The 24,745-nt window shown below is 36.1% G+C and overlaps 3 protein-coding genes across 3 annotated transcripts; 1 reads left to right on the top strand and 2 right to left on the bottom strand.

The window, feature by feature from the left end:
• Nucleotides 1–13,763: 13,763 nt before the first annotated feature.
• LOC141691885 (putative mitochondrial protein AtMg00310) lies at nucleotides 13,764–14,165 on the bottom strand. Its single transcript, XM_074496649.1, has one exon. It carries the CDS (start codon nucleotides 14,163–14,165, stop codon nucleotides 13,764–13,766), a length of 402 nt encoding a protein of 133 aa, XP_074352750.1.
• Nucleotides 14,166–15,438: 1,273 nt separating this feature from the next.
• On the bottom strand, nucleotides 15,439–16,204 carry LOC141691771 (uncharacterized). Its single transcript, XM_074496548.1, has 2 exons — nucleotides 16,118–16,204; nucleotides 15,439–15,927 (listed from the first exon to the last, which is right to left on the bottom strand). Exons 1-2 carry the CDS (start codon nucleotides 16,202–16,204, stop codon nucleotides 15,439–15,441), a joined length of 576 nt encoding a protein of 191 aa, XP_074352649.1.
• A 1,351-nt stretch (nucleotides 16,205–17,555) lies between these two features.
• On the top strand, nucleotides 17,556–24,432 carry LOC141665329 (cell division control protein 48 homolog C-like). The gene is made up of 10 exons (XM_074471311.1): nucleotides 17,556–18,531; nucleotides 19,753–20,369; nucleotides 20,908–21,060; nucleotides 21,171–21,287; nucleotides 21,381–21,485; nucleotides 22,957–23,022; nucleotides 23,130–23,194; nucleotides 23,287–23,488; nucleotides 23,621–23,755; nucleotides 24,162–24,432. The coding sequence occupies exons 1-10, from the start codon at nucleotides 17,619–17,621 to the stop codon at nucleotides 24,243–24,245; spliced, it is 2,457 nt and encodes an 818-aa protein (XP_074327412.1). The 5' UTR covers nucleotides 17,556–17,618; the 3' UTR covers nucleotides 24,246–24,432.
• Nucleotides 24,433–24,745: the final 313 nt, after the last annotated feature.

The following is a 24,745-nucleotide window of genomic DNA, read 5'->3' as shown; positions in this document are numbered from 1 at the left end:
TGTCGAATAAAAAATTGTAGCCGTTATCACAGAACTGACTAATACTAAGCAGATTGTGTTCAAGTCCTTGCACAACATACACATTTTCAATGATAACATTACCAGCTTGCAAACATCCATATCCCTCAGTTAGACCTTTGCTGTTATCTCCAAAGGTAACCACCGGGCCAGCTTTCTCAACCATATTTGATAGCAGGGCTCTATCTCCGGTCATATGTCTTGACGATCCGCTGTCAAGAATCCACACTACCGGTTCCACCTGTTTAATGCCCTCTTTTCTTGACGATGAGGTGTTTACATCTCTAGCCATAAGAGCAAGATTCCCAACTTCTTCATCTTCACTGTTAGTATCATCCCAGCTTATTCCCTTTGCCAGGTAAGCCCTTTTATATTTACTCTTCTGATTAGAATCATAAGAGTTCTTCCTAACTTGTTTTGGCTTCCTGCATTCTGTGGCAAAGTGTCCCAACTCATTGCAGTTAAAGCATCGAATGGTGCTTAGATCAACCATCCCTATTTTGTATCCACCACTGCTGGTGTTAGAGGATGAAGATCCACCTTTCTGGAATCTGTTGTAGTTGAACTTGTACTTGAACTTGGGATTCCTCTTGAATCTGACATTGGAGAATCTCTTGACAATCAGGGCCATTGACTCATCTTCCAATTGCTCCAGTTCTTCCAAGGAGTAAAAAGCATCTCCTGATTGATTTGTAGTAGGAGGATCAAATTATGCTATTATCACATTTTCTTCAGCCTTGGAAGACTGTACTATTCTCTCTGACTGTTGAGATTGTTGTTGTTGTTGTTGTTGTGGTTGTTGTTGTTGTTCTTCAGCTACTAGAGCAGTAGACGTGCTGACCACTCTTCCTTTCCCGTAGACTTCATTTTGCTGAATCTGCTCCAACTCATAGGTTTTTAGCACACCACATAGCCTTTTCAAAGAAATCTCATTCAGATCTCTCGCTTCTCTTATGGCAGTGATTCTATGTTCAAGATGAGTTGGCAGTGTTAAAAGAAACTTTTTGTTGACCTCCCTGATTGAATAATATTTTCCATTTATGTTCAGGTTGTTGATCAATGCATTGTACCTCTCAAACACTTCAGTAATTCCTTCTCCTGGATTGGATTTAAAGTGTTCATACTCAGAGGTTAGGATCTCTAACTTGTTCTCTCAAACTTCCTATGTGCCTTCATTAATCACCTCAATAGTTTCCCAGATGTGTTTGGAATTTTTACAGTTCATCACATGTCTGTTCATCAAGGGATCAAGGGAATCAACTAAAATTAATTGAAGGCTGGCATCCAAGGAGGCTTCTTCTTTTTCAGCAGGAGAAAAATCCTCAGGGTCTTTTACATAGGTTCTAGCTTTGGTAATTACAACATCATCTTCTATAACCTCTGGTTCAATAACCATCGGAATTTTTGGACCCTTCTTTAACACGTCCAGATATTTTGGATTTGCAACTTGTAAAAACAAGAGCATCTTCTTCTTCCACATGATATAATTTTCTTTATCGAACAGTGGAATTTTAACGGTTCCAACTTTTTGTGTAGTCATTATGAATTTTTGAGTAAATAAAAATTCAAGGAGTGGAAGAATCACAAAAGTCTAGGTTCTTGATTTGTTCATTAATCAGAAGGCTCTGATACCAATTGTTAGGTCCCAATATGTTTGTAGAAGGGGGGTTGAATACAAACTATACCGTTTAATCGAATAAAATGCGGAATAAAAAAGTGAAACAAAATTCAAGTTAAATAAAACTATTATTAAACTTGAAAGGTGTTACAACAACGGTATCGTTTACAAGGGATTAATCTCAAATAAATTATTCCAAATCTAGAATAAATTCGACATGAACTTTTTCTATTTTAGAAATAAAAAGGATCAAATGCTAAAAGCAATTTGAGATTAAGTTCTAGGGATTTTGATCCGCTAGATAGTTACACAAGAAGAAGAGAAGGATTTCTAGTGGTTTAGATTTAACAATAAATACTAGAAATTAATGTCCTGAGAAATTGTAATAAGTTCTCTGCTTTTGTTCTGTGTTCTTCAGTTGGTTTGATATTCAATGCTGTTCTGTTGAAAATCAGCTTCTGTTGTTTTATATTCAATCAACCCACTTGATTTAATTGGCAAGACAATCCTTTTAGCTCAGCAAGACAATCCCAATAGCTGGTAGAACTTTCGGTAGGACTATTGATTGAACTGGCAAGACTATCGGCAAGACAATCTAAAAAGACTTGGAAAGACTTTCGGTATGACAATCCAATTGTCATACCAGTTCAAATATTTATCTTGCTGAGTTAATTTTGAATATTAATTCAAAATCATTTCTGAAAAATGCATAATATTAATTCAGAATTAATTAACCAATTAATTCAATTAATCAATAAATTAATCTTTGCAGATATAATTTATTTTCTTAATTAAATTATATGACTTAATTAATTAATAGAGAATTAATACTAATCTTGAACATCAACCACTCTTCTGACAATCTTCTGAAAATCACTGAAACTTATGAATTCATTTCACCACTTCAATGTTGACACTTGATGTACTGTCTGGTTCATAAATGACTAATATCTGTGATGTTTCTTCATGTCTTGATTTTCTTCAGATTAAATCCCTGTAATTAATTGATACCCTGACAAGATCTTTGTCACTTGATTAAATCCATAATCTTGATTTATATCACTGAGGCTTGATCAATTTCTTGAGCTTTTTCCAGTGAATTAAGTCCTCAAGTCTGTAGATGAACAATGTTACTTAATCCTTTGACATATGTTACTTTGAGAGATCTCTCTGACGATAGAACCACTATTTACTTGTTACATCCTTATTTGAGTTAGTTAAATCCTCGAATAAACAAATAGGCTATGACATATGTCTTTCACAAAGCAATTTACTCTCTCCGTCTCCAAAACAAAACCCCTTTTCTCTGTAACCGCTCTCAATCACAACAATGGCACCAGTAATCAAAATCATGTCCCAATCTGGATTTGTGTATGAAAAGAACAACTTTGTAGCACTGGTGAACAAAGATATTGTTGCTTCTGAGGACTATCACAAGATGATGGACTTCATTCGAAGTTGCAAACTCAGCTATGCAATGCTTGAATCTCCAGATATTTACTGTGAAGATGTGGATGAGATTTGGACTACTGCAGTGTACAATTCCAAAGATAAGACCAATGCATTCTCTCTCAAAGGTAATGACTATTGCATTAACTGTGATGAAATTCAAGCATGCTTTCATTTACCTGAAAACAACACACTTGTTCCACACACAGACATAGATGTAAGCACCATGCTTGTGTCTATGGGTTATTCTTTAAATCCTGCCAAATTAGGCGAGGTTAGGAGAATGGGCCTTAGAAAAGAGTGGAGCTTTATCTGTGACTCTTTCATAAAAGCATTTTCAGGAAAGATTAGCAATTTTGATGCAGTTAGTTACTCTATAGTTAACATGCTTTACATGTTTTTAAGTGACAAGTATTTCAATTTCAGTAGTTTTATCATGTATGAACTAGGGTATAAGTTAGGAGACATTAAGAAGAGGTCTAAGAACATATACTATGCTAGGTTTATTATGATGCTATCAAATCATGTGTTTAAGGACCTGTTGATTGAGAACCCAACAAATAAGCTTGATTGTTGGGTCCAAGAAAATAGGGTTCTAGCTGATATTAACAGGAACAATCTCCACAATGATGTGCCTCTCAACTACTTGCCAATTATGGAGGCATCTCAGGTAAGTGAGGTAAATGATTCTGTCTCTGCTATTTTCCAACCTCGTGTTTCTTTGCAAACTTTTGTGGCTATGGCATCTGTTATAGTGACCAAACAGATGCCTACCCAAGCCACATAATTTAGAATTTCAAAATCCAAGTCAAAGAAACCCCACTCTAGTTCCTCTCAAAAGAAACTAGTTTCAAAAACTACCAAAGCACGAGAGGGGAGTGTGAAGGGTGGTGAGAAAGGTGAGGGACATGATGAAAATTAAAGATACCCTAAGGATAAGGAGAGTGAGGTTTGTGTGACCCAAACCAGCCATACTGCAGTTTCTCAACAAACTATAGTGCTTAATAAGGAAATGAGCTCATTACTAGTTGCATCCTCCCAAAAGCATGTGACTACTGAAACAAGCTCTCAACCAAGAGCACATGCCAAAAGGGGAAAGGACACAGACCAACCTCAAACTTATACAAGAAATAAGAAATCTAAACCTATGGGGGAGTCACAGGGTGCACACACAGTGCCAACTGCAGTCCAAGACTCAATTATTGCACCATCACAAAGTCAGGTAGATGTGGCTCCAATAAATGTGGAGTCACAACCAAAATCTCTCATAATTGAAACACCTCACACACATAATTCTCCCATAGACTCACTGGATGTGGACATGATAAACACATCAATTCTTGGATCTCCATATTTGAAACTCATGGAGGAGCCAAAAACCAAAGTAAGTGAGCATCATCTTATAGATGATTTGTTGGTTCACTTGCCATTTCCATCTGATACTATTGAGAAATCTGTTCATAATCTCAAATCAATCACCACAGATTATACAGTAGTTTCAACTCCCAACTCTATCATTTCTACTCTCTCAAGGGACATTCCTCATCCATTGACTAGTGATTGTCTCTCGACTGATAAGCTTCACGGCAATTATCCGTCGACAATAACAACTACTATTTCGACGAATGTCTCTTATCCGTTGGAAGTCTGTACACAACTTGATATTTCTAAACATGTTACAAGTGTAGATGACTTAGCGGTTGTTCAATCACTTTTAGGGTTGAGGGAAGGGAGTGAACTGAGTGAGAGGCCGAGTTGCTCTCAGGAAAAAGGAGAGAAAAAGAGTGAACAAATGCATGCTATTTCTTCCAGCATGGAAAAAGTGAGTGAGATGAGTCCCACCTTAGATGGTGAAGGTGAGGGTGTGAGGGTGGGAAGCCAAGGGGAGCCCTTGATATAAGAAAAAAGAAATAATGAGATAAAAGCAGGTACAACAGAAGAATGGGAAGAGCCCTCTGCTAGTGAGTTAAAGGATGTCAGTGATGCAGAAAAGAAGCAGCTATTTCAGCAAGAATATCAAGTTGTTTTAGACTCTGTTTCTTTTGATGCTGAGAAATTTACTCATCATGTTCCAGATTATCAAATTCTAGATGGACAGGGCAATAAGGCTGCTGAAAGGACTTTGAACTTGGTGCACACTACAGCTTCTATGCTAAGAGCCAAGGATGCAATTAATTCACTACCTTCTACAGCTGGGGATGATCTTGACTATCCTTCTGGTGCTTCAGGTGGAATCATTGGAGATGACTCTCTTGGAGAGGATGCTGAATATATAGGTAGGGACATAGGGGGGAAACTGAAACTCCAGCTTGGATGTTTTTAAAGGATTGCAACTATCATCACCTTCAATCCACCTTGTTCAAACTAATTCATCAAACTCAAGCTGCCATTCAAGCCGCCAATAACAAAAGCACCAAGAGTCTTCTACAACCCCATCTCGAGTCTCTACAGTTGCACAAAAATCAAGTTCTCCAACATAATCAAACTGTAGATGAACTGAAGCAGGAAATTGAGCAAGTCAAGGAGAATATCTCTAAGAGATTAGATGTCAAACTTCTTGATTCTACAAAGACAAGCTTAAACCAAAATCTCAGGAAGGAACATGACTTGAGTTAAAAAGTTGAGGACTTGGGTTCAAGGCTGTCAAAAGTGGATAACTAGTTGCTCAAATTCTTTCTAATAAAAAAACTCAAACTCAACTGCTATAGCAACTGGTGGCTGCTCAAACTTCCAACCCTGCTCAACTTGATGATAACAAAAGGGGGAGAAAGATGGAATTGTCCAAGATAGTAAGGGGGAGAAGGATGTGCACATTCAAGTCAGCAAAGTAATTGTTCCAGCCATTACTTTCTCAAAGCCACCAGTACTAGACAGTATTGACTTAATCAACCTTGCAACAACTGAACTCAAGCTGAAGGAGCTAATGAAAAAACTGATGAGAAAATTAAGAAGGTGTTTGGTCCAGTTGAAAATCAAGACAAATCTGTGAAGCACTTCACACAATTGAGATAAATTCCAATAAGTGAAATGAGCTTGAGGAATATGGAGAGAGGTCAAACCTCAACTAGAATACATCAAAAAGCCACTATGATTTTGAAGAATCAGTCATCAAAACATTCCAGAAAGAATCCTTTGGACCTAGTCTATGCAACTCCTCGACTGATGAAAAGAAGCTATTTGGTCACTCCATTGCCAATCATAAAGATCCAAGAGACCTAGTCTTGAAGAAAAGAATAGCTAAAATCTACAGAAATGGCAAACTGATTTGTGTTATGGCTGGACATCCTCAATTTGGAGAAGCCAAGAAAGAAGAAAAATTAAGACTCAAAAATCAGGAAAAAGGTAGGTTGCCTTAGAAGCTAAGAAACAAGATGAAAAGCTTGCAACCAAATCAGAAGTTGAGAAGCCTGCCACTATAAATGAAACTGAGAAACTGGAAGAACTAAAGCAGAAATCAGGAAAGGGGTATAAGAATGAAAGAGCCAAGAGGAAGATGGTATTTGAAGAAGAAGAAATAGAGCCAAATCCAACCCGGTCTACTACTACAAATCAACCAACTATGCCCATACTGGAGCAAGTTAAAATCAAGGTTCATCCTGGTGTGAACTTTCATGGTGAACCAATCATTGCCAAGGATGAACCAATAGACTGGGAAAGCCTACCTATTCCAGAGCTTAATCTCCCTATTCCAATCTCCTCAAAGAGAAAAAAAAATATACTAAGCAAGCCAGTCAAGTCTATCCCATTCAAATCCAAAACCCTATCTAAACCCAAACCTACATTCAATAAAGAAGATCAACTCTTTATTTGTGATATTAAGGAGTTTTCAGACATCAATCTTTACTTGGATGAGTTGGATGAAGTGAGAGATATTGATGCCCACAACAGACTCCTAGAAAGACTAGTATTCGGATACAAGGGTGGAAAGGAATTTACTTAGCCTCTTCATAAGATTCTCAATGAAGGCTACTTTATCTTGGTGAAAGTATTATTTGCAATAAAGAAAAAATTTGGAGTCACCATGATTTCTTAAAAAGGAGATAATCAACAAGATTGAACAAATAAGACAAAGTTGGAGAGACCCAATTGCACTACCAAGAGTCTTAACCATTCCTTACACTGGAAATAGAGTGCATTTGAGGCCATACTGGTTAATGGAGTTCAAAGATGAAAAGAACACCAGAAGATTCTTCATATTAGAAGACCATCTAAAGATAGCAAGCAATGAAACTCTCAAGGAAATGCAGGAGATTATGGATCAATCTAATGAAGATGAATCTCAATTCTACAGACAACTCCAACACCAGATTGAAGAGAACAATGGAAAGCTGGGAAAGAAGACTAGACACTCAAGGAGAAAAGATTAAATTTCTCAGACTAGAGGAGCACCTTGAACAAATCCTGTAAGACTTGTGTGAACTCTCTTGTGTCAACTTTCAATAAACTTGCATCACTTCTCACTTTATCTGCTATTAACTGATCTATTTGTATAGGGTGTTTTGTTATCATCAAGTCCCTCTAAATTTATGCCTACAATTCTAGTAGACATAAATTGGGGGAGATTGTAAGGAATATGTTGTAGGCTTGATGATATTTTACCAAAACACCTTAGTAGATTTAATTAAGTGATTTTGTAGCTTTCAACGGATAATCTTATTCTATCATCCGTTGAAAGAGTAGCTTATGTTTTAAATAAGTCTTTGTAGCCTGTGTACTATAATATCTTAGAGAATTAGAAGTTGTAGGATATTCTAAGTCATGTTGACTACAAGAATGATATGCAAAATAGGTTGGCTAATTGTACATATTAGATTTCTTGTAATTTTGTATATGTGAAATTGAGTCAACTCTTATGGAAATACTTTCAACAGATGTTTCTACAAGGTTCCGAAGGATGACCCAAGTCTCATTTAACGAATGATCAAACAGAGTCTCGACGGATGATCCAACATAGTCTCGATGGATGATTCAACAGAGTCTCGATGGATAACAAATTCAAATAGGAGTTAATAGTGACTTGACAGTCACATGGGTTGATTGTACACAAAAGGAATGTGGCAGCCTGTAATCAGGATTATGAAGATCAAGAAACATTTCCATTTCCATGCTAACTTGAAGAAATACAAAGATGCTGGATGGAGAAATGAAGAAACATGTGATTAGACTTAGACATGTTTGTTTTATTAGTTTGTCTCTTTCACATGTAACTTGATAATATATAAACCAAGAGTAGCAAGTAGAAAAATATCGATTGAAAGAACTAAAAAATAGATAAGGCATAATCTGTTAAGAATTTCTTAGTTCTCTCTTTGTAAATTCACTTGTCAGCAGCTGTGTGCTTTTTGCATCACACAGATCTTCTACATTTATAAATATCTCTGATGGAAACAACAATCCACCAGAAAGTTTTTAAACATCCTTGTTTATTTACTTTTTGTTTGAATACATGAATATTTCTTATCCGCACTCATCATATTCTTACACAATTATATTTATATTTGCAAAAAGTTTTATAGATTGTAAAGAAACCTAGAATTACATTTAACCCCACTTCTGTAATTTGTTAGATTGTTTGGGAATAACAGACACATATTTTTTTTGGAAAAAATAGTTTAAATTTTTATCAAATTAGGTCGGGTTTGGTCATTTTATTATCTCAAAATCGATCGACTTCACTTCTCAAACTTAATATAATACTAACTAGTATTATTACATAAATCGACAAATATTTCAAAAATCTCTGATAAATCGGTCATAAATTAATAAAAAAATTTGACCGATTCTCGATAAATCGCCGCTAAATTATCCAATTTTTTTAAAATTAACCGATAAAAAATAAATCAGTACCTCAACGGAATTGTTCAAATTTTCGAAATGTGTAACCATGCTATCTTGTCTATACTATATTATAATAATCAGAATGAGCTATAATTTGTATATCTTTTTTTTGTTTGGTTTGGTTATCTCTAGGGATGGGCATGGACTCTGGTCCGACCGATCCCGCCCCGAACCCCGCACCGAAAGTGGCGAGAATTCGGGTAATTTTGCGGGTAAGGGCCAGGAAATGGGGACGATTTCAGAAAAAACTGGGGAATGGGCCGAGGACGGTTTTTTTATGTCTACCCAGCCCGATCCCCGACCCGATTTTTTCTCATTCTATAATATATTTATATATTCTTATTTATCTTCAAAAAATATGTAAGTACTAGGGATAATTTGCATTTTTATGTTGTTATAGATGTTTTTAAGTACGGCTTAAATCTCAAAGTAGTCACTGAACTCAGGGTCATATATCAAAAATACCACTTTAGTTATCGGAACTCGATTGCACCACTATAGTTGTGATTGATGATATCCCCCTTAAATTTTAACTGTTGACCTAACGGAAGGCCATGTGGCGACTATCCTGAAATGATTAAAAAATATATAATTTTGAAAATAGACATCCAACTAAGTTATGATATATATACACATTATTATACCGACATGTGTGTATATATCTGTAGTGCAAATAAGTGAATGTGGGGGTGCAATCCTTTTCATGTTAGCCGTTCTGCTAACATTTGTTATTATAAGTGAATATGGGGGCTATCAAAAAGTTAAAAGTAATGGAAGAGATGTTGGTCAAAGGCAGGCAAATGCAAGATGATTGTTTTGCTGTTGTAAAGAAGCTTCGTGCTATTATATACTCAACAGAAGAGCAACTCCAAGTTCACGAGAAGCAGGCCTTTTTTTGACACACCTAACTGTAAAAACGCTTCCCAAAGGTCTTCACCGTCTCCCACTGCGCCTTACAACAAAGTACTTCACATCGAATACTTCTAAAAGACACTTCCCAAATTAGGAAAAACTAGAAGACCCCAAGCTATACCACTACGCACTATTTTCAGACAATGTATTGGCAGCGGCAGTGTTTGTGAACTCAACTATATCAAATCCTTTCCAGGGGATAAAATTTGTTAAGATTCTATGATAATACTTTGAAAAATCTTTAGATCATGAGAGACAAGACAAAATAGTAAGGGATAAGATATCTTAAATATATATTATATGTTTGTGTATATATATAATAGTTATTTGACATGAAACAGAGAAAAAAAAGTTTGTGCACCTTTAGGACAATATAAGAGAGTTATCTAATTTTACCAATATAGTACAATATAAGAGAGTTACAAAAAGAAACTACTAACTAAAAACTAGGTAAAAATTGACTACTTCCCTAAAACTTCTCAGGCACTACATTTTATTTCATCATGCACTTGCAAACATGCTACTGTTGCTACGACTGATTCAAGCTAACAAACTACCTTCCAAATCAGATATTTAAATTTAAGTTTCAAATTAAAAGATTCATCTAACCTCTTTAAAAACATCATATAACCTCCTTGAAGGCATCGCCAGAGCAGGTGAAGACATCATGCTAACTCACTGATAACCAAGCAGTAAGGTGAATCACACCATGTCCAGGTACATTCATTAAAGAAAACACATACATACACACGGATGGGAGATATAATGATTGCTTATAGGCTTGCATAATAAATTAGGATCACCTGGAAAACCTCTAACTGGAACTTTGATGATATTTCTACCTGGCATGAACGAGCAAAGGTTCTTCTGGATAAAATATGAAACAATTGCACATGCATAATAGAAAGAGAATGATTAATATCGGATAAATATTTGTCCATGAGGAAGTAGAATAACATGCAGGTGGATTATATGGTATACCAAAATACATGTAAGACCTGATCTCGGCCTATGAAGGTAGAGAAACAACATGTATAAGAAAGCGGTTTTCCTTTAGCAAGTCAATCAGTGGTTGGCTTCATTCCGGGACAATACCAATCACGATTCCAATCTCATGAGCAGCCACCTGCTTGTCTTGTTCAGTTTAAGAAATGGCACTAATATTTGCACATTCATCATGACATTCTCCTTTAATGATCCCATATCATATTCATCCCCCACATATATATACAGTTTGATTATCGTTACAAAACATAATCTGTTAATATAGGTTTGTGTGTATCTCTTATATGTATCGTGTGTATGTATCTATTATATATGTTAAATGGGTTTTCAACTGTTGTTTAGATAAATGATAAATTCCATATTTATCTAGTCACGTGCCACCTACTCATTATTTAATTAAATCAAATATACATGTCAAAGTCAACAGCTTTCCGTTAGGTCAACAGTTAAAATTTAACGGGGTTGTCATTACTCTCAACTAGAGTGGTGCAATCGAGTCCCCGATAACTAGAATAGTTTTTTTGATATATGACCCTGAGTTTATTGACTACTTTAAGATTTAAACCTTTTAAGTACTATCTTTTTCAAAGTATAAGGTTAGAGTGAAGTACTACAAATGTACATTGATTTTACATAAATATTTCATGTATAAAAAGATATATATTATAATTTGTAATTTAATATTTAGTTTTTGTTACTTTTTTCTATATATTGCATGAAAAAAATTATTTAATAGAAATTTTGATTTAAATAAAATATCTTCGATTACCCGCGGAAATCCCCGTTCCCCGTTTGGGCCGGGGACAGGGAATGATATATAGTCCCCGATGGGGAATAGGTCGGGGACGGGGATTAGGTTTGAAGTAGCGGGTCGGGGGCGGGGATAGTACTTTCCGGCCCCGAAGTGACCCGACGCCCATCCCAAGTTATCTCCAATTATGACCGTTAGATCTTTTTAATCAGATGATGATAATTGTTAGATCTAAATACTAAAATAATACACAATAATCAAATTCTTAGGTACGATTCCACCAACAATAAATATTTATATTATTATTATACACTACCAAAGTTCCTAGGTTCTAATCACGCCAACAACAAATATTTATATTATTATTTATAAACATACTTATAAGGTTAATAGTTCAAATTTCATCAATTATGTACTATTTAATACCAAACTAAACATATCCATTATAAATCGCTTAGAGCGGTATCTGAGAAAAGTAATATGTAAGCAGACCATGCCCCTATCCTGAAAATGGGGAGGTTTTTTCCGTGAAGACCCCTGGCTTAGTGCGCAATAAATGAAGTGTGTGTGATAGATATAATATTGATATTACCTTAGCCCTTGGCGTTTTTCGATGCGACTTACCTTGAACTATATACATATCCCCGAAAATCCCGATTTCCAAAATGATTCAAAGAATTGTTCGTCGAAACCCGTAGAATTTTGGATATGTGAAAGTGGATAAACAATTGATAGTCTCGTTCGGTCTCCATTTGTTGTTACCCGATCTAAATCAAAAACTTGTTATGATATACAGACACATTCTGTAACCATCATAGAAAAACCTAACTTCTATCTCTATCTCAATTTTGCAACTTTTTTCTTATGGCATCAATGTAAGCACAACGTGACCATCACTTTCATACCAAATACTCGTCATTTTTGCTCCACACCTTTCCTGTAAAACGAATAAATACTAAGTGTGCTTCCTTTATAAAGCAAACACCAAACAACCACCCATGATAGTTGGCATACACATACATTAATGGATCTCTTTCCCTTGTACAATTTTTTGACAAAATGTTAATATATTATTCCATTAAATCATGCATAATACAATCTTTGATCTTGACGGAAACAGATCTCCAATAAAAAATGCGATCAGGAAACATATGTGACACATGAGCAAGTTCATGTGCTGTCATATTCGCAGACCGCTTAATGAATAACAATCTACTGTTATTAATTTGGCGAGCTAACTCCCTGCATTCTTTGATTACTTTGTCAAGTCTCGATCACAAAATTGCTGCACTTCCGATTAACTGAATTACGACAAGGCAATCTGATTCAATAATAACAGGAGACCATCTCATTTTTTTGACCCAACTCAGGGCCTCTTTCACTGTAATTACTTCAGCCATAGTTGGATCAAATAACCTTCGTGATTACGAGCGATAATACCAGACCCCGACATCCCCAGCTCTTGAAAAACTGCTGCATCAACCGAAATCTTTACTTCATTTTATTGAGGCTTTGCCCAGACTACAGCACCATCCCTTGTAAGAGAAGGAGTTATAGGTGCAACTGTCCTATTATGAGCGTCATTCCACTGTGAAAAATATTCCCAAGCTTTTGCAACTATTTTGAGAACTGGCCAACGTTTTCCACTCTAAACCAAATCATTCCTCGATCTCCATATTAAACAACAAAGAGTAATAATATTTGCTTTATTTTTATTTGACTGCCCTGTAAACTTTGTGACAGCCAATCTACCAATTCCATGCTCTCCTCCGTTTTCATATATGGCTTAAAGATTTGCCAACATCCAGCTGCCACTTTACATTGTACTAAAGCATGAAAAATGGTTTCTGCTCCCTCATTGGACACTGGACACGCATTAAGCACTTCCACATGTTTATTCTATAATTGAAACATAGTTGGTAAACACGATGTAACAACCCTCCAGATTAAGTTTAGCACCTGAGGTGGAGCTTTAATACCCCATAAGACCTTCTAGAACTCCGTTTGGTTATCTGTAATCCATGCTCCCCTTTGTTGCTGCAATAATCTATAGGCACTCCTGACTTTATACACCCATGTATGCTCTAACTTCCAATATAAAACATCCCTCTCCAAATCATGCTCTACTACAATATTCAGAATTGCTTGTTTATCACCTGTATCAAATATGTCCTATAAGATATCAAGATTCCAGTCCTTAGAGTCCGTAATTAATAATGATGCTACTTTCTGATTCACCAATGATGGAGAGACTGTAGAGATATAAGGATTCTCACTCCTATTTAACCATGGCTGGTTTAAGATTTGAATATCCATTCCATTACCAATACGCCAGCTTGAACCTGCAGAAACGATACTCCTAGCTTCACAAATGCTTCTCCATATAAAGCTCGGGCTGCTTCCAAGCTTTGCCTCCATAAAGTTTGTATTTGTAAAATATTTGGCCTTAAACAGCTGCGCCACCAAACTATCCGGGTTTGTAATCAATTGCCAACATTGTTTTCCCAACATCGCAATGTTAAAATCCCTCAAACATCGAAATCCCAACCCACCTGCATGTTTGTGTTTTGTCATCCTCTCTCAAGCCATCTAGTTGATCTTAGACTTGCTCTTTTGATTCGAGGTCCAGAAAAACCTTGCCATATCATTTTCTATGTTCTTGATAATTTCGACAGGAAGTAGAAATACGCTCATAACATATAAAGGAAGGGCCTGAGCAACAGTCTTGATCAAAATCTCCTTTTCAGGCTTAGATTTCTTCTTCTTGTTCCAGCTTTGAATGCTATTCTTCACCTTATCCCTTAAGTAGCCAAATATAACTGATTTATTCCGTCCTAGAATATTAGGGAGGCCCAAGTATTTTGACGAAGAATCAACTTCAGATATCTGTAGTTCCTGGAAAACTATTTCTTTATTATAGGTGATGACATTAGCACTAAAAAATACAGAAGATTTGCTTATATTAACTCTCTGCCCTGATGCCTTTTCATAGTTTGACAATAACTCCATCACTTTGCTAGCATCTTCTCGATCTGCCCTGCAGTAAAAATATATATCATCCGCGAATAACATATGATTTATCATTGGAGCCTTTTTGCAAATTCGAATACCATGCAACAACTTTTTCGACTAATAGGATTCAAGAATAACCGTTAATCCCTCTGCACACACAATGAAAAGATAAGGAGACAGGGGGTCTCCTTGTTTTAATCCTCTACTAGGTAGTATTGGTCCAATTTTGTACTCCCCATGAACAATGTTATACCTCACTGATGTGACACATTGCATAATCAAGAAAATCCACCAGTTATTAAATTTCATAGTGCTTAAAATTTCTCTCAAAAACCTCCATTCAATTCGATCATACACCTTTGACATGTCTAACTTAATGGCCATATACCCTTCTTTTCCGAATTTCTTCCGCTTCAAGTAGTGCATAACTTCAAAAGAAATCATGATGTTATCAGATATTATGCGTCCCGGTAGAAATGCACTTTGAGTATCCGAGATAATAGCTTCCAGCACCTTCTTGAGCCTATTGGCAATTACTTTCGTAATTATTTTTATCACAACATTACAAAGCGCAATTGGTCTCAATTCTGTTAAGTAAGCAGGGTGCTTCTTTTTTGGAATAAGAACAATGTTTGTATCGTTCATCTCACTCAACAGGGCCCTTGTTGTAAAAAAACTTCCTCACCAGCTCCACAATATCTTTGCCAACTACTACCCAGTTCTTCTGATAAAACGTCGGGGTCATGCCGTCCGGCCCTGGCGCTTTGTCTTAGTGCATATTAAAGACTGTCGCTTTAACCTCTTCTTCAGATATGGGCTTAAGCAATTCGTCATTTTATTGCTCCGAAACAGACTTAGGAATGCAGTTTAAAATCTCACCCGTTTGAGTGAACTCCTTTGTAAAAAGTCTCTGAAAATAATGCTTAATCATCTCATCTAGACCTCCACTCCAATCAACCCATTCACCCTCCTCGGATTTCAACCTCTGGATGTAAATATTACATTTTCTTCTGTTACAAGAAGCGTGGAAATACTTTGTATTTTTATCCCCAACTTGTAACCAGAGTTTCTTAGATCTCTGCCTCCAAAAAATTTCTTTTTGGTCCAAAATCAAGTGCAATTGTTTTCTTGCACTGTCGAATTTAGCAATAGATTCCGGGTCTCGTTTATGCCTAACCATCCTTATTCTAAGTTTGCACTCCTTTATTCTCTTACCAAAGTAATTCGTGATTTCTCTTCCCCACACTTCCGTACTTTCTGCACATTTCTTCACTTTTGTTGCAACATGGCTACTGTTATCCTCCTCCCAACAATCCTTGATGATCTAAAAGCATATAGGCTCCGTTAACCAGGCATTTTCAAAGCGAAATTGCTTTTTATTGTTACTTCGACATCATTTCAGGAACCAACAATAGAGGACTATGATCAGATGGAGATCTTTCTAGGTTGTAAACTTTAGCATTCGGGGTATAGATCTCTCCCCTGTACATAATTCGCACCTAAATGATACTTACCTTGCCTACAACCCATAAACCTGTGTTGTTAATGAACTTTTTGGACAATTTCACGTAAATGTCCAAGAATTGTGGGATTAAATGCATGGAACTGAGGAGACTTTTATAACTGCCGTAAAGAAAACTCAAAATTTTGAGTTTGATTCTAAAATTCAAAAGACATTACAATTATGTACTAATCAATTTTAACTAGAAATTATATGCATTCAAATTTAAATTTTCATAATAAGGCTATAATTACATATTTATTAGTTTTAAATTTTTTTGTTTATATTAAAATTTTATTAAATCGAGAAATATTTAAATTAATTTTTTTTAAAATATTAATGAAAACCAGTGCATGGTAGGGCTGAGCAGAAAACCGAAAAAATCCGAGTCCGAAACCGCTGAAAAACGTTAAAATCCGAATCGTAAAAAACCGATCCGAAACCGAAACTGCAAAATTAAAAACCGAAACCGATTATCCGGGTTCGGTTATAGGTGAAAACCGAACCGAAAAAACCCGATCCGATCCGATAATTAAAAATAAATAAAATATATTTAATATATATATACATAGACGTTTTAAAAATTAATAAATACACATAGTTTTTTAATAACAGAAGTTATAAATTCTGTTCTGCATCCTATTAATTTTATCAGTATACTGTGGCATTCAGCTAGTAGTTTTTAAATGCAAGCAATAGTATCGTTGGTCATTCAGTTCATGTCATACTGGGTTAATTTGCGAGCATTCACTAAAACACAAGGAGAAATAGAAGAGTTGTAGTTATATGTGGGAGATGAAGATCAAGGAAGTATATTGTATCAGTTCTTAAACTTATCTACCATGTCTGTAAAATAGGTTTATTCTTTATTCAAAACTTTATTCGAATGCTTGCAAAGTTGAATCTATACAAATGCTAATAAAGATCTATTTCAAAGTTGAATCTATACAAATGCTAATAAAGATCTATTTTAGAGTATCTATAATTCTAAAGATGGAACGTATTATCAGCAGGCTCATTTGACAGAGAGATTTGTAATTTCTAATGATTTTGTATTCTTATTTTCAAACAAATGTATTTTCTACTTTGTAATTTATTCGTCGCTTTGTAATTCGTATTTAATTTGTCAATTTTATTGGAAGCGTTTTTATAACTGAAACCGATCCGATAAAATCCGAACTGAGGTTTTTAAAACCGAAACCGAACCGATGACTTCGGTTGCGGTTGCGGTTTTAAATTTCAAAAAACGAGGGTATGCAGTTTCGGTTTCGGTTTTATCTAAAACCCGCCCCGATCTGACCCGCGTTCACCCACCGTGCATGGTACGAGTTGTTAAACTAGTAATTATTAACTACGAGTTTCGAACAAAATGAAAAAAGTAATTAACAAATATATTTACCTTATTTCAAAAAAAAAACAAATATATTTACCTACGCATAAATTCTTTAATTATTCAACTTCTCCTCATCACCTACTTCTAAAACCCTAATTTCCAATAAACCCCCGGCCACACAATGAGAAGCTTCTCCAAACGCCGTTCCGGTGGCGGCGGAAGCAACGGCGGATTCGAACGAATCCTACGCGGCCACGTGGAAAATTCCTACAACAACAACATCACAACCGTCCCCGAAATCGTCGATCATCTCCGCTCCTCTTTTCCTCAATACAGCCGCCAAAAGCTCCAACCTTTCACTCGTAACGTCGATCGATCTCTCTCCACCATTCTCGCCGAGAGAAAACACGACTCCGAAGACGCTTTCGAGGCCTCTCCGGTTAAAAAACGGCTTAAAAGCGTTGATAAGAGTGAGGAGAGATTGCGCGAGATTGAGAATAGTCACGTGATTAGACAGAGGAGTAGGAATTCTTCTTCGGTTACGTCTTCGGATAGCAAAGATGAGGATGATTCGACATCGACTTCTTCGGATAATATTTATAGTGAGAAGTTTGAGCCGGAGATTGATTTGATGAAATCGATGCTTCGGAGTAGTTATAGTGGCAGTAAAAAAGACAAGATTAAGGCGAAAAAGACTAATTCGGTTAAATTAGAGAGGAATGTGGAATTGGAGGTTTCGAGTGAGAAATTGAGTAAAAAGATTGATTTTGGGGAAGGAGAGAGGAGTGGAGGTGTGGCGAAGCTACGTAAAGGGAAATGTGGAGGGAGTGGTGAGGATGTGGCTAAGAAGGACGGACCGATGTTTAAGGATTTAGGAGGAATGAATGATGTGGTGGAGGAGTTGAAGATGGAGGTTATTGTTCCTTTGTATCATCCGCAATTGCCTCAGTGGTTAGGAGTTAGGCCTATGAGTGGGATTTTGTTACATGGTCCACCGGGGTGTGGGAAGACTAAGCTTGCTCATGCTATTGCTAATGAGACTGGTGTTCCGTTTTATAAGATTTCTGCTACGGAGTTGGTTTCTGGGGTGTCTGGTAGTTTCATATGGACCTTTTTGTTGGTTTTTTATGTTGTTACTTGTTGATTCTTGTTATGGGTTTGTTTTGTAATTTTGTAGGCTATCTGTGTAGGTAGGATTGAGCATTCTTTTGTGGTACCTTTTTGGGTATTAGTTGTGAAATTAGATTTATCTCAGTAGAATTGTTTGTTAATTCTATAGGTAGGGTTGAGCATTCTTTTGTGGTTATTTTTCGAATATTAGTTGTGAAATTAGATTAGATTTATTCCGCTTCTTAGCTCATTAGATTAAATATTTATCTTTAATATATGACTTTCTTCTATGACTTTCTGGGATATGCATATATGTTCTTTGTTTATTGCTTTGATGTACTCCGGGAAAAATTTCGATAGGATATTTGTTGTTAACTAACAATTTAGGATAGGACATTTGTTGCTTTCAATATTAGGAAGACAGCCATGGTGAGAACAGGAACACCATTCTTTTTGACAACAAGTGTTTGTGGTGTATGAGATTTCTCTTCTGCATTGCCTGCAATTTCTTCTGTGGCCATGTTTGTAGCATTCACTTGTGTTTATATATTCTGGTACTATCAGCTGAAAAAGTTACCTATGGCCAAGATAATCTTAGTGGATGTCTTACTTATATTCCAGGTCCCAACATAGTGATTGCAATTCTGTGTAACTGTATCCTAGCATGGCTCTGGGGTTATCCTATAACCAATGTGAATCATTTTAATATTCTTGAGTCATTAATGAAACTCAGTAAATTTAGGGCATTACAACTATTTGATAGAATTCAATAATTCATGGTGTATCTCACCTAAAAGTCTAGAAGCAGTTTTAGTCTATCATTTTAATATGGTCAAAACATTAGTCATTAGTGATCCATTGGAAGTAATTGACGCTCCGGCTATTTTTTCTGCTTTTTGTGTTTCCCATTGAAATTTATAGTTGACAAAAGCTTATAGTCTTTTATCTGAGAAATCCATAGTCTTTAGTCTGATAGATGCATAACTTCCTTTAAAGTTTAAACTATTATATAAAGGTTGAACTATTAGGTGCTGGTGATGCCTATAAAATTTTGGGGTGAATATTGACAAATGTCTTAGTGAGTTAGTGGTTCACTGCGTACTGTTCTAAAAATGAAGAAGTGGACAATTCTAATTTAAAGGAAATTTTCTACTACTCATCCTTTTAATAGAAATTTATTATTGATTAAATGGTTAAAATATCAGGTGCATCAGAAGAGAATATTCGGGAGTTATTCTCAAAAGCTTACAGGACAGCACCATCCATAGTTTTCATCGATGAGATCGATGCGATTGCTTCTAAAAGGGAAAATCTACAGAGGGAAATGGAACGCCGTATTGTGACACAACTAATGGCATGCATGGATGAATCACTTAGAATTGTACCACAAAATGAGAAAGATGGCAGTTCAGAAGATTCCGGTTCCAGACCTGGTTACGTTTTGGTAATTGGTGCCACCAATAGGCCTGATGCTGTAGATGCCGCGTTAAGGCGGCCTGGGCGATTTGATCGCGAGATTGTACTAGGTGTTCCGGATGAAAATGCGAGGGTCGAGATCCTTTCAGTGCTTACAAGTAAACTTAAAGTTGAAGGTGATTTTGATCTCTTAAAAATAGCTAGGTGCACCCCAGGGTTTGTTGGAGCTGATCTGGCTGCACTGGCTAACAAAGCTGGGAATCTTGCTATGAAGAAAATTATAGACCAAAGAAAGTCTGAGTTGTCTATAGAACCTTTGATCGAAGAAAATGCTGAAGAATGGTGGAGACGCCCATGGTCCCCTGAAGAGATGGAGAAGCTTCGCATTACTATGGGTGATTTTGAGGTGAGCTGAAGAATTCAAAATTTTCTCTTTAACATTAAAATACCATTCCTATGGCTTGATTCTCTGTAACATAGAGTCTACTATAGATTAATCCTTTCATAGAAGTGTCAATGTAGCTTTTTATAAAGATTTCCTGCTCTGTTCTTTTCTTTGCGGAAATGTCCTCTATATATAATCCCAGACACTGGGTATGCTTGTTTTAGTTTGGTGTGTAATTGATCTGGTTGGTTTTGTGAGCTGTCAGGGTTCAGCATCTTACGTTTTTAAGTACCATTTTCTAAGACTTCTTTGAAATTACCTGCATATAATTTTTATCGAGCCTGAAAATGTGTTTGAACTCAATAACGGGTTCGAGCTGAGTTGAGCCCCATTATCAAGTCGAGCTCGAGTCGAGTTCGAGTTAGCTCGGTTTGAATTACACCCCTAGTGCTTGATTAAGCTAATTCTAAAAAAAATATAGAGACCGGGTTTTTTTGTGGATGCAGAAAGATTCCTGGCATTGCTTGCTGACTTGATGATGCATTATTGCTATTTTCAGGAAGCAGCTAAGATGGTTCAACCGTCTTCTAGAAGAGAAGGATTTAATACTATTCCCAATGTGAAATGGGAAGATGTTGGAGGGCTTGATTCATTGAGAAAGGAGTTTGAACGATATATAGTTAGGCGAATAAAATATCCAGAAGATTACGAGGTAATTGCTACCTGTTATTGGTTTCATGCTAAATGAGAGAGCAGTGTTTGTTGACTAAAAACATTTTCATGTAGAGCTGTAATGTAGCTAATGAAATGCTCCTCTTTCAGGAATTTGGAGTGCATTTGGAGACGGGATTTTTATTATATGGGCCTCCAGGTTGTGGTAAAACCTTAATAGCGAAGGCTGTTGCTAATGAAGCAGGAGCGAATTTCATACACATTAAGGTCTTTGATATGCATTCTGACTCATAACTGCCTTTCATTGTGATGCTTCTTTCCCTGTTTTGCTAAATTTTAAATGTCCTCTTGTCTCTGAAGGGTCCTGAACTATTGAATAAATATGTTGGTGAAAGTGAGTTAGCTGTCCGAACAATCTTCAGTCGTGCGAGGACATGTTCTCCATGCATACTTTTCTTTGATGAGGTGCTATTCCTTGCTCTTGTAGCTGATATTTTTTATAGTTTTGTACTTGTATTATCACAGTAGTTATTTCTAATAATAATGTATGATATCAGTACTTTTACCAAACTGACTTATAACACGTAGTGCGACTAGTAAAGTGAGACCTGAAAGTTTATTTTCTGTACAAAAGAAGCACTTGTCATGAATTGGAGCTAAAAATGATGCAATATTATTAGATTATTTTGTGGGGAAAAAATGCATTTTTAATATATCCTGTATGATGAATAGGATTATATGCTGAATCCGAGTAGTATTTATTTCCTTTACCATATGTAGCCACTTAGAAATTGTTTGAATGTTTATAATTAGATGTTCGTAGCTTCAAGTTACAAGCATCTGTTAACCACAAAGTGCAATATTCATTTTTTACCTTTGAAAGCAAGCCATTAAAACATTGATTGCATTTTTATATCTATTCAGTGCGTGGATTCGATATAAAAACGGGATTCTGGTGCTTACATGTATTTTAATCATCCATTAACTATTAGATACACTTGACTGGTTTACTAAGAATGTTATAGTGACCATAACTCGAGAACCAAAATTAGACGAGTCAAAGGTGTAAACTTATCTTCCTTTAGAATCCTCTCAGGTGTGAATAAGAATGGGTTGTAGTCAATTGAAAGAAAATTTGTTAATATCTTAATTAATTGCCATAAACATCGCTTTCTATAGATAACTAAGCCCTAATTTTACCAAGGGAATAAGGAAAATACATGATCACTAATATACCTAATCATAATAGTGTATCCTAACCAATATGATATACTCCCTTTATTACTGTTTTCTTGTCCCCTTTGACATTAAAAGAAATACTCTAAGGTTTTTAAATCAGGTACTGATGCATAATATTTTTCAATGAATTCTGGGTAAAATATTGATAAGATTTAATCATATGTTATAAAAGAATGTTATCCAGTGGCAACTCTTTTAGAAGCCAGCAAGAAAGTAGGGGAAGGCAATGGAAAGGCTTAGTGTAGCCAGAAAGATATGAGCTTCACTGCTTCAGTGATTTAGTGGCCGCTAAAAATATTAGAGGACAAGTAAATAGTAGAACTGGAGTACTTTATAATCCAACACAAAAGTACAGAAGTAGATCATTTTGTCTCATATGGAATATAATGAAAATGTCTTAAAAATAGAGATTCTTCTTCATTATAGATGGGTTTAGTTTTCAGTTTTGTCTGTTTTCAACAAATATTTATTGAAAAGTTGACTGTCTTCTTTGTTTTTAATGTGTATTAGAAAGTCAATGCTAGGAACTGCAAGAGAAACTTTGGTTTCTATTCTTCTCTTTTTACCTTTTGGTTGTATGAGAACGTGTTAGGAATCATTTGACAGGGTGTTCTACAAAGGCTCATATCTAGGGGCATGTTTATAAAGGGTGGACAATGGTTTTCAAATATTTACTGATGATGTTTCGTATTTGCAGGTGGACGCTTTGACAACGAAACGGGGAAAAGAAGGCGGATGGGTTGTAGAACGTCTTTTGAACCAGGTCAGATACCTACAAGAATTTTTGAAAGAGTTAATAAGTCATTGTAGTTCTTTTATCAGTTTTGTTATTAATACTTAAGTGAATCCGATGTGTATACATTGTTGCAGTTACTGATAGAGCTTGATGGTGCAGACCAGCGACGTGGTGTTTATGTTATTGGTGCTACAAATAGGTGCATTAATTTTCTATTAATCTACCTGAATTCTGTAGTAATGTATTATTAGGTTTAAGATGGCAATCCCTCATCTTTTTGACACATTTCAGGCCGGAGGTTATGGACCGTGCTCTCTTGCGGCCGGGAAGATTGGGAAAACTTCTTTATGTCCCTCTTCCAAGTCCAGATGAGAGAGGATTAATATTAAAAGCACTTGCTAAGAAGAAACCGATTGATGCCATGGTGGACTTGGTCGCCTTCGGGAAGAATGATGCTTGCAGTTACTTAAGTGGTGCTGACCTGGCTGCACTAGTATGTCCCAACATTATAAAAGAAATTTTAGTGTAGTTCAATTCCCTCCCATGTTTATCCCCTTTGGTAACTGGTATGCTTCTGTATTGTCCTTAAGTATCTAACTATTAAGTTGATGCATTTGCTGCCTAGATGGACGAAGCTGCAATGGTTGCACTTGAAGACAAACTACAGGAACCAAAAAGTTTAGATGGCACACGATATACTATAAAAACAAAGCATTTTGACGAGGCACTTAAAAAAGTTCCTCCATCTGTATCAATAAAGGTATTTCTCTTTAATCTTTTAAATGGCGTGGTTGCTCAAGATACTGTACGTCTTTGTGAATTTGTAAAAGTGATGCCAGCCACGCAGCTGTGCTTGACATGTGACTTGTTGTCATGTCTGAATTCCATGTGACATGTCTGAATTTCTTTAACATGAAATACAAATATCATTAAAAGTGAAGGGACAACAAATTTATGTAGTACAGAGTAACAATTGGTCTCTGGCTTAAGAATGCTAATGCAGCAAGCTAGAAATCTCCACCCGTTTCTGATGTTGTCTGAAAACTTGTACACATGCTTTTTTCTTATATTTTTATATGTAAAACGTATTCATTCTTCTGTTGGGTTTAATTTAATGTCTATATATTACAGATGTTATTTTATGATTTAAATTCTTTTTTGTGCAGCAAAATGATTATTATGGGCGTTTGCAACAAAGTCTAAATCCAGCCTGTCTGCCCGAGGCTTCTGGCCTTGCAAGTTTTGTATGATGGGTTTGTTCCAGCTTTTACGAACAAGGTGCAAGGGTGCTAAACTTGCTCCATACAGAGTTATTATATTTGCAAATGGCTGTATTCTCGTGTTTAGTTATTATTGGTTTTTTATATTCTTATAGTTGTATCAATGTAGCAAACAAGTTGTCAGACAATTTTGCATGAGCGCACCAAGTTTTGACCATGGTGTGTGTGATAGCAAAGGAAGTCTAAATCCTTTGCAGTAGTGTGCGTAACACACATGGACGTAACCCGAACAAAAATTCACCTTCAATGTCCCAAAAATTGCGTCACTCGCCCTGTTTCTGTAATTTTATCGCCAGACTCCTTCCGGGCAGTGTCCCGGCACCAAGCAACCATAGTCCTAGCGAACTAAACCCAACGGAACTTTTAAAATAAAATCGATCCTTTCTGAAATCAGTGAAAATGCTACTACAGAATTTCTAGACGGTCTTTCATCCCACTTCTATTCTATTGCCATGAAGAGCCTTCTCTAA

This window comes from Apium graveolens, chromosome 1, assembly GCF_009905375.1.
Source record: "Apium graveolens cultivar Ventura chromosome 1, ASM990537v1, whole genome shotgun sequence".
In the NCBI taxonomy this organism is placed as follows: Eukaryota; Viridiplantae; Streptophyta; class Magnoliopsida; order Apiales; family Apiaceae; genus Apium; species Apium graveolens.
The sequence above is the reverse complement of the archived record's forward strand: the minus strand, read 5'-3'. Positions and strand labels throughout refer to the sequence as shown.

Excerpts from the sequence above, each read along its gene's own strand:
- LOC141691771 (XM_074496548.1), bottom strand. The coding sequence starts at position 16,204 with ATGCATTTAATCCCACAATTCTTGGACATTTACGTGAAATTGTCCAAA. Across the intron at positions 15,928-16,117 it reads GTTTATGGGTTGTAGGCAAG|ATCATCAAGGATTGTTGGGA; the intron begins GTAAGTATCATT and ends ATATGCTTTTAG.
- LOC141691885 (XM_074496649.1), bottom strand. The coding sequence starts at position 14,165 with ATGACAAAACACAAACATGCAGGTGGGTTGGGATTTCGATGTTTGAGG.
- LOC141665329 (XM_074471311.1), top strand. The coding sequence starts at position 17,619 with ATGAGAAGCTTCTCCAAACGCCGTTCCGGTGGCGGCGGAAGCAACGGC. Across the intron at positions 20,370-20,907 it reads TTACTATGGGTGATTTTGAG|GAAGCAGCTAAGATGGTTCA; the intron begins GTGAGCTGAAGA and ends TGCTATTTTCAG. Across the intron at positions 23,756-24,161 it reads CTCCATCTGTATCAATAAAG|CAAAATGATTATTATGGGCG; the intron begins GTATTTCTCTTT and ends TTTTTTGTGCAG.